This window comes from Cariama cristata, unplaced genomic scaffold, assembly GCF_000690535.1.
Source record: "Cariama cristata isolate BGI_N322 unplaced genomic scaffold, ASM69053v1 scaffold30434, whole genome shotgun sequence".
Classification (NCBI taxonomy): Eukaryota; Metazoa; Chordata; class Aves; order Cariamiformes; family Cariamidae; genus Cariama; species Cariama cristata.
Genome location: NW_009611748.1, coordinates 1 through 13,613, shown reverse-complemented (window position 1 = coordinate 13,613; position 13,613 = coordinate 1). Strand labels below are relative to the sequence as shown.

General features: G+C 42.2%; 2 protein-coding genes across 2 annotated transcripts in view; one reads left to right on the top strand and one right to left on the bottom strand.

Moving 5' to 3' along the window:
- Nucleotides 1–7,790, top strand: part of TBC1D8 (TBC1 domain family, member 8 (with GRAM domain)) — a 35,942-nt gene extending 28,152 nt beyond the window's left edge. Inside the window, exons 12-20 of the mRNA XM_009698367.1 lie at nucleotides 111–396; nucleotides 905–1,034; nucleotides 1,329–1,427; nucleotides 1,990–2,058; nucleotides 3,392–3,632; nucleotides 4,884–4,949; nucleotides 5,567–5,656; nucleotides 5,824–5,924; nucleotides 7,170–7,790. Of these exons, the coding sequence (XP_009696669.1) occupies nucleotides 111–396; nucleotides 905–1,034; nucleotides 1,329–1,427; nucleotides 1,990–2,058; nucleotides 3,392–3,632; nucleotides 4,884–4,949; nucleotides 5,567–5,656; nucleotides 5,824–5,924; nucleotides 7,170–7,628 (1,541 nt within the window). The 3' untranslated portion in view covers nucleotides 7,629–7,790. The remainder of the gene's footprint in view (nucleotides 1–110; nucleotides 397–904; nucleotides 1,035–1,328; nucleotides 1,428–1,989; nucleotides 2,059–3,391; nucleotides 3,633–4,883; nucleotides 4,950–5,566; nucleotides 5,657–5,823; nucleotides 5,925–7,169) is intronic.
- Nucleotides 7,791–8,744: 954 nt separating this feature from the next.
- RPL31 (ribosomal protein L31) lies at nucleotides 8,745–13,270 on the bottom strand. Its single transcript, XM_009698366.1, has 4 exons — nucleotides 13,159–13,270; nucleotides 11,620–11,745; nucleotides 9,355–9,467; nucleotides 8,745–8,798 (listed from the first exon to the last, which is right to left on the bottom strand). The coding sequence occupies exons 1-4, from the start codon at nucleotides 13,263–13,265 to the stop codon at nucleotides 8,767–8,769; spliced, it is 378 nt and encodes a 125-aa protein (XP_009696668.1). The 5' UTR covers nucleotides 13,266–13,270; the 3' UTR covers nucleotides 8,745–8,766.
- Between the last annotated feature and the right edge of the window lie 343 nt (nucleotides 13,271–13,613).

The window sequence follows — 13,613 nt, the reverse complement described above, 5'->3', positions numbered from 1 at the left end:
TTTAAATTTTAAGAAAGTCTTGCAGTTGATAGTTGACAGCAATCATTAGCTTTAAAGAATATTTTTTCCTGCGTCACTCCTGCCTAATGCTGTTTCTTTATGACTTGCAGGTGCTCAGGTAGACCAGTCGGTGTTTGAAGAGCTTATAAAAGAGCAACTTCCAGAGCTGGCTGAACATATGAAGGATCTGACAGCCTTAGCTTCCATCTCTCTTTCGTGGTTCCTTACCCTTTTCCTTAGCATCATGCCCCTGGAAAGTGCTGTGAATGTTGTGGACTGCTTCTTCTATGATGGGATCAAAGCCATTTTCCAGCTGGGCTTGGCCATACTGGAAGCCAATGCCGTGGATCTGTGTAACAGCAAGGACGATGGGCAGGCCCTGATGATCCTGAGCAGGTATGGCCATGCAGGAGTGCTCCTTCCATCGGGGACCGTTTTGCCGTAAAACAAAGGCATTTGGGTGCTGTTGTGATGTTGACGGCGCTCCAAAGGCACCAGCAGGACCCTCCGTGTTACCTTGCTGCTGCTTTCACAGTGTCGGCCTTAAACAATGGGCTTTGTACATCGGACGAGTAGATGTCCTGTGAAATTTCCTGGCAGTGCCGAGACATGCATCGACTGCGTCAATGTGCAATGTTTACTGCTGCTCTTCGTGCCTTCCCTGGAGTGACGGGCTTCCTGCTCCAGACTTCAAGGAGACAGAAGTTTTCTTCCTTGGGCAGCATTTAGTCATTTGGCTGGCTTGCCGCTCCTCGGATGAGTAATCATGAAGGCGTTTTTGAAAAGCCTAGGAGCTCAAAACCCAATTTGTTTCTAAGTTTGAGGCGTAAGATTTGTTTGCTTATTTATATTGAGAAGAGCACAGTGCAGAGTAATCTGTGTTGCTTATATTTCTTCCCTTCAGGTTTTTAGAGCATGTCAAAAATGAGGAAAGCCCTCTGCCACTCATTGGTAATCACCACGCATTCTTCAGCGATGACCAGGAAGCCTCTCCAGTAACTGAAATAGCTAACCTCATTCATGACTCCTATGAGGTAAAATACTGCTCTGTATCTACTGGTCAGTTAAGTTAAAATTTTAAAAAAAGAAAAAGGTGAAACTCAGCATGGATGTTTTGAAAGTTAATACACATCTTTACAGATTCCTTGACTAAGTGCTCAAATGCACAAGGCTAGGTGTAGTAAAAATACCTACACTGACAGATCAATTAGAGACAGGGTATGCTCCTTCAAGGACTCAACAATACTTTAAAAGTATTTCCAGTAAACGAGAAATGCAAATATCATAAAATACTACAAAAATAATAAACTTCTCTTCCTCCCTTGTAGAAATTTGGAGACCATTCTGTGGCACAGATAGAGCACATGCGCTATAAACACCGAATCCGTGTCCTGCAGAGCCACGAAGACACAACCAAGCAAAATGTGGTGAGTAGGGCATTGTTTGGACTGAGGTAGCTTAACGTCTCCTCTCTGGAGGCAGATGGCGTTCGTTTTTTTAAAAGGCACCACCAGATCTTGAAAAAAGGAAGAATCATTACCAACTCTGGAAAAAGCTCTTTCCTGGGATGCTGATGAGTTTGGTTTTTCTTTTGCGGCCACGTACATTGTTTTCTAGGGTGGCTTTAACGTTAAGAACAACTGCAGGACCTTCCAGCCCAGCGCCTTGTCTCTGCCCATGGGCCTAGGCAGATGCCCGGGGAAGAGTATAAGAAGAGAGTGAGTGCGATGCGATGCGTCCCCTGCCTCCTGTGACCTGTAGCATAGGGACCTCCCGTCTTTGTTTCTAATAGCCCTTGAGGGATTTCTCTTTTCACGGATCTGTCCAACTGGTGAACCTAAAGAAGGGGGAAAAATTGCAAAGATTGCTCAATACTGCAGTTTTTAGCTGTACCACATAAGTACAGTCCCTGTGGGGCTTGTGGGCCTGCTTGTGTCATTGATGATGGGAGAAACGATTGTCACTAACGAGATTTTCTTTCTTTTTAAGCTCCGAGTTGTCATCCCAGATGTTTCGATTCTTCCTGAAGATTTAGAGGAATTGTATGACTTATTCAAGGTTGGTCTCCTGAAAAGCAGGGGATGCACCTATTTGAGGCTTCTGGGCATAATTTCCAGGTGTTGCTTTGCAGTGCTGCCTCAGACCTCCTGTCCTCTGCCTGGGCAGTACTATTCAGATGGGATCTTGTCATTTTGTCCTTTCTGTGGTTACCCAGTTGTTGAAAAGGAATAGTAACGTACTGATCCTTCAAAGAAAATTTGCTTCACAGTTTCCTTTTTAACTTGCTGCTTGGAAATGGTCCATGAGAAATTTGGTTCTGGTAATGTTCATGTGAAGAATAAATTAAATAATACGTAGCTCTGCTCACTGGGAGCTCGGCAGTACTTTTAAGTCCTGGTCTCTTAATGCTCTTTAAAGGCAGACTCTGTTTTCGGTGGGGAGACAAAATCCCCACAAACCTGTGTCCTTGCTATTTGCTCCCAATTTTCTAATAGTTTTATTTTTTTTTTAGAACTCAAAGCAGTTTCTACTTCAGTTCCTTTCTGTCAGACTGTTTTTTGAAAGAACTATTATAAAACTTATCTGGAGACAAGGACATTACAAGTATACTTGATTTAAAGGTCCGAGCATGTATTTATCGCCCTTAATGGACCATTTCTTTTGTGTATTGTTCATAGCCATAAATAGGAGGTACTGAGAATATGACTGTAGTATCTTCTTAGTGTTAATGTAGCTTTGTGGCTAAGAGCAGCTGTATCCTCCCTCCATTAGTGGTTGTAAGATGATGCTGCTGGGACCTTTTCCTCAGTGCTTCTGTCCTGCTCCTTGCTGCTCTGTTTTTGAGCTTTGACTGGCTTGCACTCCTCGCCTTTCCTCGTTTTGTTTCTTGGTGGTGGTTCCTTTTTCATTAGCTCCCTTGCTCCCCTGTTTTGTTAGGACTTTTTTTTTTGCATCAGCCTGTCCCTAAGGACAGACTAATAGGTACGGTACCCAAATGGAGAGGTCTGAGAGAGGGTAAGTGAGCAGGTCAAGCCTGTATAACACTTACCCTGGATTTTCTCCAACCCTCTGTACCTGTGGGTGGTTAGAGACATCCCGGGACAGGTTTGATGGTGTCAGTAGCCTGCAGTGAATTTCTTCCAGGAGTCTACCCGGTCTCCCTTCAAATTTATCAATTATCCATTGGAAATCATGAGAGTGCTTGGCTGCTCTAATTAAAGGTTCATACTTTGCTTTTTCTCACTGGAATGGTCTTGATATCGTTATAACACCTCGCACAAAGAGTTCTGAGCTTTTCCAGCATACTTTGGTATGAATGCCTTTTTCTGATTGCGCTCGCTCTAGTACTGCACACCGCAATCCCCCCTCTCCTGCTTCTGATTTCTCCTAGAAGGAACATTTAATAAGGTGTTACTGGGAAACGACGAGTCCGGTCGTGGAGCGACACGACCCCAGCAGACCCTACGCCGAGCAGTACCGCATCGACGCCCAGCAGTTCGCTAACCTGTACAGGCTGGTCTCGCCCTGGACCTGCGGCGAACACACTGACGTCCTCGCCCAAAGGACCTTCCGGCTCCTGGATGAGAACATGGACCGGCTGATTGAATTCAAGGGGCTGGCCAGCTGCTTAGGTATCGGCTGCTCTGCGGGGTGGAAGGTGGGCAGAGCCAGGGGGTGGCACGTGGGTGGGACATGGGTGCTAAAATGCCATACAAGTGGCAGGGGAGGATGCGGGCAGATGGTTTCCTTGGGCTTGTAATTAGCCTAACCAGTGACCTTTACTAATTGTTTGTGTTCCAATCACCTGAGGTCAAAAAGACAGCCTAAGGACATGATTGAATATTGTATGAAAATATTTCATTTCTTGGACAATAGTAATTTTGTTGAAAATATTTTATGAATTAAAATTATACTTGGGTCTGCATGGAATGCTAGGAAGTCTTCTCTACCGGATTGTTGCTCTCAGTATACCTTTGACATCTCGGTATACCTCTTTGTAACCACTTCTTGAAGACTTAGACAGCCGACTGCTGCTTGCCTTCTATGTTGACAATAAGCAGAACAAAAAAAAAAATCTGGCCAGCAGGGTCTGAGAGCTGCGCTGGGGCTGGTCTTGAGGCCACCGGCTGCTCTAATGAGATGAGGCTGCCCATCCCAAAATCTGGGTGAAGAAGAAAGTGCCACGTCTCAACTGTTGCCTGACTGCAAGTGAAAAAAACTCATCAACATTCAAAGCTTCAGTAAAAATCAGTAAATCCGTATTCTCGCCACTTAAGCTTTTTAGAATTTTTTGATGTGAACCAAGGCACCCTGTATTATATTATTTGATTTTGATTCTTAGAGGGATACAAGTTTAAATTAAAAAAAAATTGTTAAAGTTTTTAAAAAGTTTAGAATCTAATTTCTACTGGTCATTGAAAATACGAATGATATTACATGTGAAGTAGTTATCTCCTTTGGGCTTATTCTATAGAACAGCAGTAAGGGCTGAAGGGGAGAAATACTAAGAATACAACGGCCCCAAAGGGAGTTTTCTGTCTCTCCCCTCTCACATTCCTGTTAATCTCTGGCAGCAAACAGCCTCCGCTAGATTGCCTGCCATCCTCCTCGATATTTTTAAACGATGCTGAAGCTCCATAGGGTTAGCTACTCCCAGTCTATTTTACAAGAACAAAGAACAAACCAGATGGCTCTCACCTGCTGTTCCTCATTGACAGGCACAACTTAAAATATTTCCATGTAATACACCGGCCATATGTTTTCATGTATTGTCCATGCAAACAATTATCTTTTGTGCAGAGGGAGATGCCTGATTTATTTTAAACTGTGGAAGTAAATGCTCTGGTCCACTTCCTTCTTGTTCTTTTTTTTTTTCCTTGCAGATGTTATGTATAATGGAGAAATGAATGAAAAGATAAAGTTACTATATAAGCTGCATATCCCACCGGGTAAGAAATCTGAAAGGGAATGAATTACTTCAGTTTCCCAAAAAATCTCTTGCTTAAAGCTTTTGGGAAAAGGCTGCTTAATGAAGAACCTATCTTGCTTTCTTCAGCTGGGAGCATATAGGATGTGCGTTTGTAATTACGCTGACTGCATTTTAAAAATCACTCCAGTCAAAACCTTTTTGGATGAAATTTATAGATACACAATGTCAAGGCTCACATCTGCTGCATTCAGAGGTCTTTTGCAGCCAATTATATGGTTACTTCTAGACAAAATAGGAACTGAAATAACATTTTTGTACTCTGTGTACAGTAGAAATCTCCTTATCACATCTTGATCCACTTTTGATTAGGGGACAAAATTCTGTGGTACTTTCTCTGCGCAAAGTTTTTAATTAAACGTGCCATTCTTGGCAAACTTCCGACGACTCTCTCAGTGCAGCACCAGTCTTACTTACATTAACATAATTTTACAGTATGATTTAATGAAGTACTGTTTAAAAACATCTTTGCCCAATTATTTTGCTTTCTTCAAATATGTGAATTTCAAAAGCATAAATAACCATTATGCAGCATTCGAAGGATTAATCATTACATTTGTCACATTTTTTTTTTGATAGCTCTCACAGAAAATGAACGAGACAGCCAGTCACCATTAAAGAATCCTTTGCTGTCAACTTCAAGACCACTAGTCATTGGAAAATCGAATGGTATGTCCAAAATGGTTCTCTAATGCGTGTGCATATGAGATGATAACCAACTTTCCATTTGTTAACCCTGCTCTATTATCTCTTCTCTCTGGGGTTTAATTTAAAATGTCAGTTTACTCCAGAGACTTGAAAACTAATTCTCCTTTTTGTGTCTGCTCCAAAAAAAGGTGATGCAGTAGATTACCAAAAGCAGTTGAAGCAGATGCTGAAGGATCTAGCCAAAGAAAAGGATACTAAAACTGAAAAAGAATTGCCAAAAATGAGCCAGGTATGTACTTCAGAGACTGTAGTCTGTTTTTAAAGATGAGGAGAGTACTTGAAAATGAAATGTCTGATTACAACAGTTTAGCTCTTTCTGAGAAAGTGTAACTTCAGCCTGAGCTGAATTTCAGGCTCACCCTCACCTGCAGTGTAACAGGCTGGAAAAGAGGCTTGTGCCGGCTGGAAAAAGCCCTCCTCCTAAGCCCCCAAAATTCCTGAGAATGCATACTGCTCTTCTGTCTTCCTTGACCTCCTCTCCACCAAACCAGTAACTTCTTTCTTAGTCCATCACCAACTGGGACTTGCCCTGTCTTAGCCAAAGGCTGAGTAGAACTGCCTGAAGACAGACAGCCGAACGCTCTCATCATCTCACCATCTCCTCCCTAATGCCAGTAGAGCTTTGTGTATGTTGTTGGTGTAAGGAAATCTACTGGAGGGGGAAAAAACCAAACCAAACCAAAAACAGAGTCCCATATTAGTAAAACAAACAAATGTGCGGAGATGCCAAGAAAAATGGGACTACACCCAGAATCCCTTCTGTGCTACCGTTGCTAAAGTTTTAAATGGGTGGCACGAACCTGACCTGTCAGCTCGGCAGGGCCACGTAATCTCTCATAAAGGCATCACTTGCCAGAACTTCCTGCAGTCCATTCCACCCTGAATTTAGCCACCCTATGACTGCAAGAAACTTGAGGGCTCACAAATTGCATAGTAGGGTATGGAAACATTCTCTCTAGCCTGATAATCATCTGTGATGGGTGAGCAAGGGAAGGACGGAGAGAAAGGGGGTGGGCAGGGAAGATATCTGAATTTTATTAGCAGAAGAAAAATCTGGGGAAAAATGGGAGAAAAACAGAAGGGACATTGCTTGCAGGCCTGTGGACAGCTACTTTAGTTGTAATGCATGCTGTGTAACCGCTGCCCGTCCCACCCTTAACCGATGGTATCCCTTGCCTTGTATCTCACTTGCCCTTTGGTCATCCGGGAGCTTCTGATCTCCTTCATCAATGCAGCAAAATACTTTTCTGCTTTGTTCCCTTTTTAATTTGCAGCGCCAAGGTTTCCTAGCACTAGTGGGGGTTCAAATCCCTTTGCTAGCATTTTTTTTTAAAAGCAGGCAGAAGTTATAAATGAGCATATAAACGTACACAGATTCTGCCTTCCTTTGCATTACTGTGCCCTCGCCTGACTCCTACAGTTACCCATCGCGTGGCTGTTCAGTAGTTTGATGTTGGTTTTTCATCCTTGACAGAGGGAGTTCATTCAGTTCTGCAAAACCTTGTATAGCATGTTTCATGAAGACCCAGAGGAGAACGATTTGTATCAAGCCATTGCCACTGTGACCACCCTGTTACTTCAGATCGGAGAAGTAGGACAAAGAAGCATCAGCCTGGGGAGCGGATCAGATGAGTTCACCGAGGACCTGCAGCCCGAGGCCTCTGCCTCAGACCAGGATGCTGTTTTTACCGACACTGTGAAGACCCCTCACAAAGACTCTCAGCCTTCACCTGTGACTGAAGGCGACTGGACTGTCTCTTTTGAACATATTTTAGCATCCCTTTTGACTGAACAGTCATTAGTTAACTTCTTTGAAAAACCCTTAGAACTGAAGCCAAAACTTGAGAATGCAAAGCTAAACCAATACAGTCTCAAACCAAATGGCATGAGCTGCCAGTCGTGGGGTGAACAGACAAAACTAAACACACAGTAGTGGCAAACCTGTCCAAAATGAAATGCACTGAAATTATGCCAAAGCACATACTGTAAAAGGCTTTCAGTTAGCAGTGGACTTTTGGTAAACAATTTGTTCGTCTGTGGTTTTCAGTTCAAGAGCTTTAAAAGCTAAAGGGTGTGGAGGTTTGTTTTGTGCCATTGATTTATTAATTATGTTGTTCTTGTTTTGAATGTAAAAGGAAACATCTGTCTACAGTGTGAAGACACTGAAGCCCTCTTCTATACTGGGGGAGCAGAGGCTGGCTCCCGGTGTCTTTTTTTTTTTTTTTTTTTTTTTTTTAAAACAGGGGAAAACACTTCTCAGCTACTGTCCGCAGTTTGTTTGGGTTGCCTTTTTTGCACTAATACTTAAACTGTTTCAATGCTGGTAATTGAAACTATTTTAATATATTTGATTGTATTCCCATTTGTATGTCTCGCTGAAATGTTAAGTGTACATGGACTGTGCTTCTGATGTTGGTCTGTGAAAACATGCACTTTTCAATAAACCCTTTTTGTACTAGACTTGCATTGACAGTATTTATTGATTTATGGAAGGTAAGCGCATTTAGTCCCTACTTCATTAAATAAATTCCCTGAGCTAGCGTGCCAACAGTTAATTCACTGGTCAGAGCCCCATGCTTCAGTGCAGGGCACAGACCTGCTTGGGAGCAGCTTATTGATTCTGCCCAGGAGACCAGCAAGGGACCGCATAGCGGGCGTGTACTTCGTCCCCAGGAGATTATGTATATGAAGTACTGATCTAACAGTTTTGGCGGTTTGGGGTTGTTGCTGTTGTTCGTTGGTTTTGTTTTTTAACAAATTTGGCCTTACCTTAAAATACCTGCGTAGTGGCTCTTTATTCCCAAAGGAACAAACCAAAAACACTAGGGCTTTGCCACCCACATAGGAACATTCACATCTCCTCCTTATTCCATTCACAGGGAACAGCAGTCTACAGTATCTTTAATTGAGAAAATTACACCATTATGTACAAGCCCAAAGAAAGCAAGATACTTTAAGATGTTGTCACCTGCTCAACTCAACGCTTCATGGATGAGAGCTTGAAGAGACTGGACAGTAAAACAACAACTTAGGAATAAACTTTTTATCCTTTTATTGTAATGAAAATCAGTTTAATTTTCATCCACATTGACTGTCTGTAGACCTGCAAAACAAGAAATTGTATCACTGCCAATTACTAGGACAATTCCCTTCATGTACATGCAAGTCTTCACAAGAAGGTGCACCTACAGTTTCAAAGCTAGTTTGATGATCTACTTCTGGGAAGTGGAAACTACATAGGCCAGTATTTCACCAAATGTTAAAACAAAAACTTCATGTTAAATCAATTCTGCAAGTAAGACAATTCTCAAATGACAAGTAGAAAAGGCTCAACCTGCTTGAGCTTTTGCCATCAGAGAATGTACTTTATATAGGGAAAAATACCAAACTTAAAGCTACCCTAACAACTATGGCCAGTGTTTTTATTCTCTCAAAATTCACATGACTATTTCACTAAATTCTGTTACTTATTTTTTAATGCTGATCAGGCAAGCTAGCAGCCCTGTTCTCCGCACCAGAGGCTAGTTCAAGCCAGCAGCTTGACCCCTTCAGCATGCTTTTCATCTGAATTTTGCACTGCGGCCTCGAGCAGCTGTCCCACTTTGCTACTTGCTCAGAAAAAGATGGCACGAATGAAGAGAGATGGCATGCAACCTTACCTTTGAATGTTGTGACTGGTACATAGGTAACCAGTGTGTATAGCTTGTTTGGTGAATCTTCATCCTCATTGCGCTTTCTGGACAAACGCACACGGATACGGTAAGGAACATTCCTAAAATGAAGATCACAGACTAATTTTCAGTAAAATACATACTGAAACCTGCGAATTGATAGAAAAGAAATAAAAGTTCTTTGCTCCACGATTACTACCCTCCCTCAAATTCTTAAGCTTTGCTTATTTGTGCAAAGACACGATGAGTCAATTCTGTTTCTATCATCTCAGCACCGTAACAAGTGAAATCCTGCACCTTAGAGATTGTACTATTTGCCTTAGAGGTATGTTTTGTTTTGGTTTTTAGTTTTGTTAAAGTGAGCAGGTAAGATTTAACTGAGCCTTGAATAAGATGAATCCGTAATTCAGTGGGAGCATAAAGTCAGAAGTGCATCATCAGTCCACTACTGATCCAGGAAATATACTATGAAGATGATCATGAAGCACAGCATGAATATGATGAGCAAGCAGCTGTTACTAACAAGCAATTCTTACTAGAATAGAAAATAGTGAGGGTAAAAAAAAAAAACAACAATCTGTTCTGAAAGCCTGAAGCCCCTGTCAACAGTCAGAGTACTGCCCAATCCGTATGCCAGAAGTCATGTGGAAATTCCAGTAAGCATTAGACCTGAACCAAGATCTTATTCATAATGAGTATACAACTGATAAACACTTCTTCCTCACAAGGCCCATGGAACCACAACTCAATCACTTAGATGATTTTGTTCGTAATAGGCAAGTCACAGCTTAGCATCCTCCCGTAATGCTGCCCAAAATACGCAGCTGAGGGAAGGCACAAAATTACTTATCCACACCATTTTTCAGGTACCCTCCCCCCCCTCAAATGAACTCGGGATTTTAGGAAACTCCTGCTCAGAGTACTTTGCTCCACAGAATATGTGAAGAAACTTCCTCCTTGCTGTACTTTCTCAAGAGCATACTTACTAAACCAGATGCATACAGTAACCAAGACACAGGAACCTGCTTCGATTTACTCCCTTCTTGCGACAAGTCAAAAGCATTTTTCACTACTTTACTTAGCGATCATTGACTATCATACTAGCTGACATTAGCCTCTCCTGATTCTTCCAGAGGAAGATATTTTACTTTGCATGCATTATCCATTCTAACTAGTGAAAACTTCAGTTAAATTCACGCTGGAAAGACAGATGTGATGACCCCTTGCTCCACAGACTGCACTTGTAACAGTTCATATAAGGAAGTCTTGGTTAGCAGCCTCACTACTAAGCTCTGAAGTTATGCTGTCACCCGGCTCAACTGCAACTTCTTCATTACATATGAACTAGAACAGCTCAACAGAAAGGACAGTGAACCCCTGCCCAGTAACTTAGTGCCATCTTCCCACTCTGTTTTTGAAGGCAGGGTTGGCCTAAACACACAACTCCCAGGTAAAGGATTCTAAATATGTCATAGGTTAGACTTAGGAATCCAATTCCTAGAAGACATGGTTTAAAACAAGGGTTCATGTGTACACAGTGTATCACTCACAGTACTAATCCCTACCAGTTAACCTTTTACTATGGTTAAGAGGTCCCACTCCTCACAGGAGTCCTTTTGGACCACCTTCATACATGTCAAAATGCCCAATCAGCTGCCTCTGTAGCAGTGATTTAACAGAAGCTGTAATTTTTTGGCCCCCAAACTACTTATAATTTGTACTTTCAAGACAAGATTAACGGCCCTATTTAAAACACACCGCATTACTTCTTTGTGAAGCATTTATCAATTCAGCATGCTTCGAAACGTCATCCTCTTTAAACACATTACAGAAATCCCAGGTACCTACCCTGGCGCTGTAGGTATCGCTAAAAAGCCATGTTTCTCAAAACTGTCTGCTGCAATAGGGATTGGGGTACTACAGTATTACAATGCCCCAACCTTTTCTCTCCCCCTGGCCCAAACCCACATTCCTTCTTTCCTTTGCTTTATTCTTATTAGAGGTAGAAGGAAGTTCTTCCAATTCCAGACTTTGCCAAAGCTTTGCTGCAAATACGCTGATGGGGCTGACCAGAACACAGAGGTGAAAGAAATACTAGCTTAGCATGCACACTGTAAGAAAGGAAGCATTTGCAAAGAAAATGCAAATACTGCAAGAAGTATACAAGTTTTTCCCCCCCTCCAAGTCCCGTATCTCCACATACACAGTTACAAGGTTCTTCCTCATCCAGTAAGGGAAGTTGCAGAAACCTACCTTATTCCTTTCGCCCAGACTGCTTTGTTCAACCTGGTGTCAATGCGAACATCAGGAGTACCCATTTCTTTCATCGCAAATTTACGGATTTCCTTGAGAGCACGCGGTGCTCGTTTCTTGAAGCCCCTAGAACAAACACAAGAGCCGTTTCTTTAACTTCAGGCAACTGTCAGCATTGGACACTTGTTGCAGCACTCAACTACTGACATTCTCTAAACATACAATCCAAAGAATTCTGTTCAACAGCCATTCAATAGCTGCATCACAGTTTGGCAAGACCTTTACTCTGGTAGGTAGCTCTTAACCTTAATGTTTATGCCTAATAGAAACCACATATACTTCTGTAGAATAATTTCCGTAAAATTTTGCAACTGCAAGATTTCCCGGATCTTAAGTCATGTTGACATCAGAACTTACCGCAATACGACTGAGGAGATCAGAGCTTTCACAGATACTCTGAATAAAAGGCCCATGAGAAAAGCAGCGCAACAGTAGTAATACAAACTTGACGGAATCGTATCAGTATTGAAATAAACGGCAGAACAAAACTGATGCTATTCTGAATGACAGCTTCTGCTAAACAGTATTTGATGGTTACTTTCTTCACATTAGGAGGACTGCACCAATACCACCATCAGAACTGTTTTTTTTAAAAAAGTAGCATGTCTCATGCCTGTTATGGACAGATTCTACATGGCTGGGCATTTACACTAAAAGTTACACCTGCACTGTGAGGTGTTTTGCCATATATATTATACCTACACTGTCACATGCGACTAGCATCAGCAGTGTCTGGGGTCCCACAGTGGGTTATATTTAGCATTATTTGCACACTGCTGTTAAGATTTAGTGCGAGAAATGGGGAGTGGGTGAGTGATTACAAGTGAGACAAGCATTAAACAAAAAGTATTTCACCCCTAGTACTTCATGCCCAAAAAGAAACCGTCCCAAACAAGTGGATAGCAGGATCATCAGCATTAAAAATAGACTGAATTGCCATAAACAATCAACAGGCAAGGCCAGAACATCTTATTGCCATTTAAAGGTACCACTGCCTCACGTCCTCACCCTTGGTTTTGCGATAGTCCACTGTCTTGTTTCTCTCCTGTTCTAAGTTAACTTCAGCAATTTCACCAATTGTTTTCATTCAGATACGTTTTTCTTCCACCTGACTGTAGCCATACACACACAAAGACAATCAAAGGGAGATGCAGTTTCTCAACAAGTCCTCTCAAGCACTTTACTACTACACAGTTGTATGAGGTTCAGCATTTTGTCAGGTAAAAAGTTACTCTCATCTATACACAACAAATTGCGTTTAACTCAAATCATACTCCAATTTACACCTCACACAATGCAGTGATAAGCACAGAGCCAATCATTTGATTAGAACAGTATTTCACTTCTATAACTTACTATGTTATGTTTAGCATGGGTGCTGGTAAGGACTGTTGCGCTCTGCCGTTTAAAACCCACCAAACTAACTTCCAAAAGCCACTTTACGTAAAGCCAATTTCACTGATAGAGAGAAGGACTTACACGCCATGGATCCGCTTGTGAATGTTGATGGTATATTCCCTTGTTACCACCTCATTGATGGCAGAGCGTCCCTTTTTCTTCTCGCCACCTTTCTTTGCAGGAGCCATCTGAGCAACGCTGAAAAGCATCCGTGCACTTATCAAACACGGACCCAGCTTCCCTCAGACTTTTCCCATCACCTTCCCTCCCACCGGCCCCAACTCCTTACAAGGCACACAATTCCCACGTTCAGAAACTTAAATTTAAGCTTAATTAATCCCCGGGGTAGCACCAGTTGCAGATTTTACACAGCAACTTTTCGACATCACAAAATGCTTTACTCTCATCTCCCTGACAAGAGCACGAAACACATCTGAGACTCTTCGACCACTTCCCATGAAGATGGGGTTCCTGGCCAGCCCCAAGCGCCCCTAAGACCACCCCGTCCCGCTTCTCTATGTCCAAGCTCTTTCTTC

Excerpts from the sequence above, each read along its gene's own strand:
- RPL31 (XM_009698366.1), bottom strand. The coding sequence starts at position 13,265 with ATGGCTCCTGCAAAGAAAGGTGGCGAGAAGAAAAAGGGACGCTCTGCC. Across the intron at positions 9,468-11,619 it reads GTCTGGGCGAAAGGAATAAG|GAATGTTCCTTACCGTATCC; the intron begins GTAGGTTTCTGC and ends TCTTCATTTTAG. Across the intron at positions 8,799-9,354 it reads ACCAGTCACAACATTCAAAG|GTCTACAGACAGTCAATGTG; the intron begins GTAAGGTTGCAT and ends CTTGTTTTGCAG.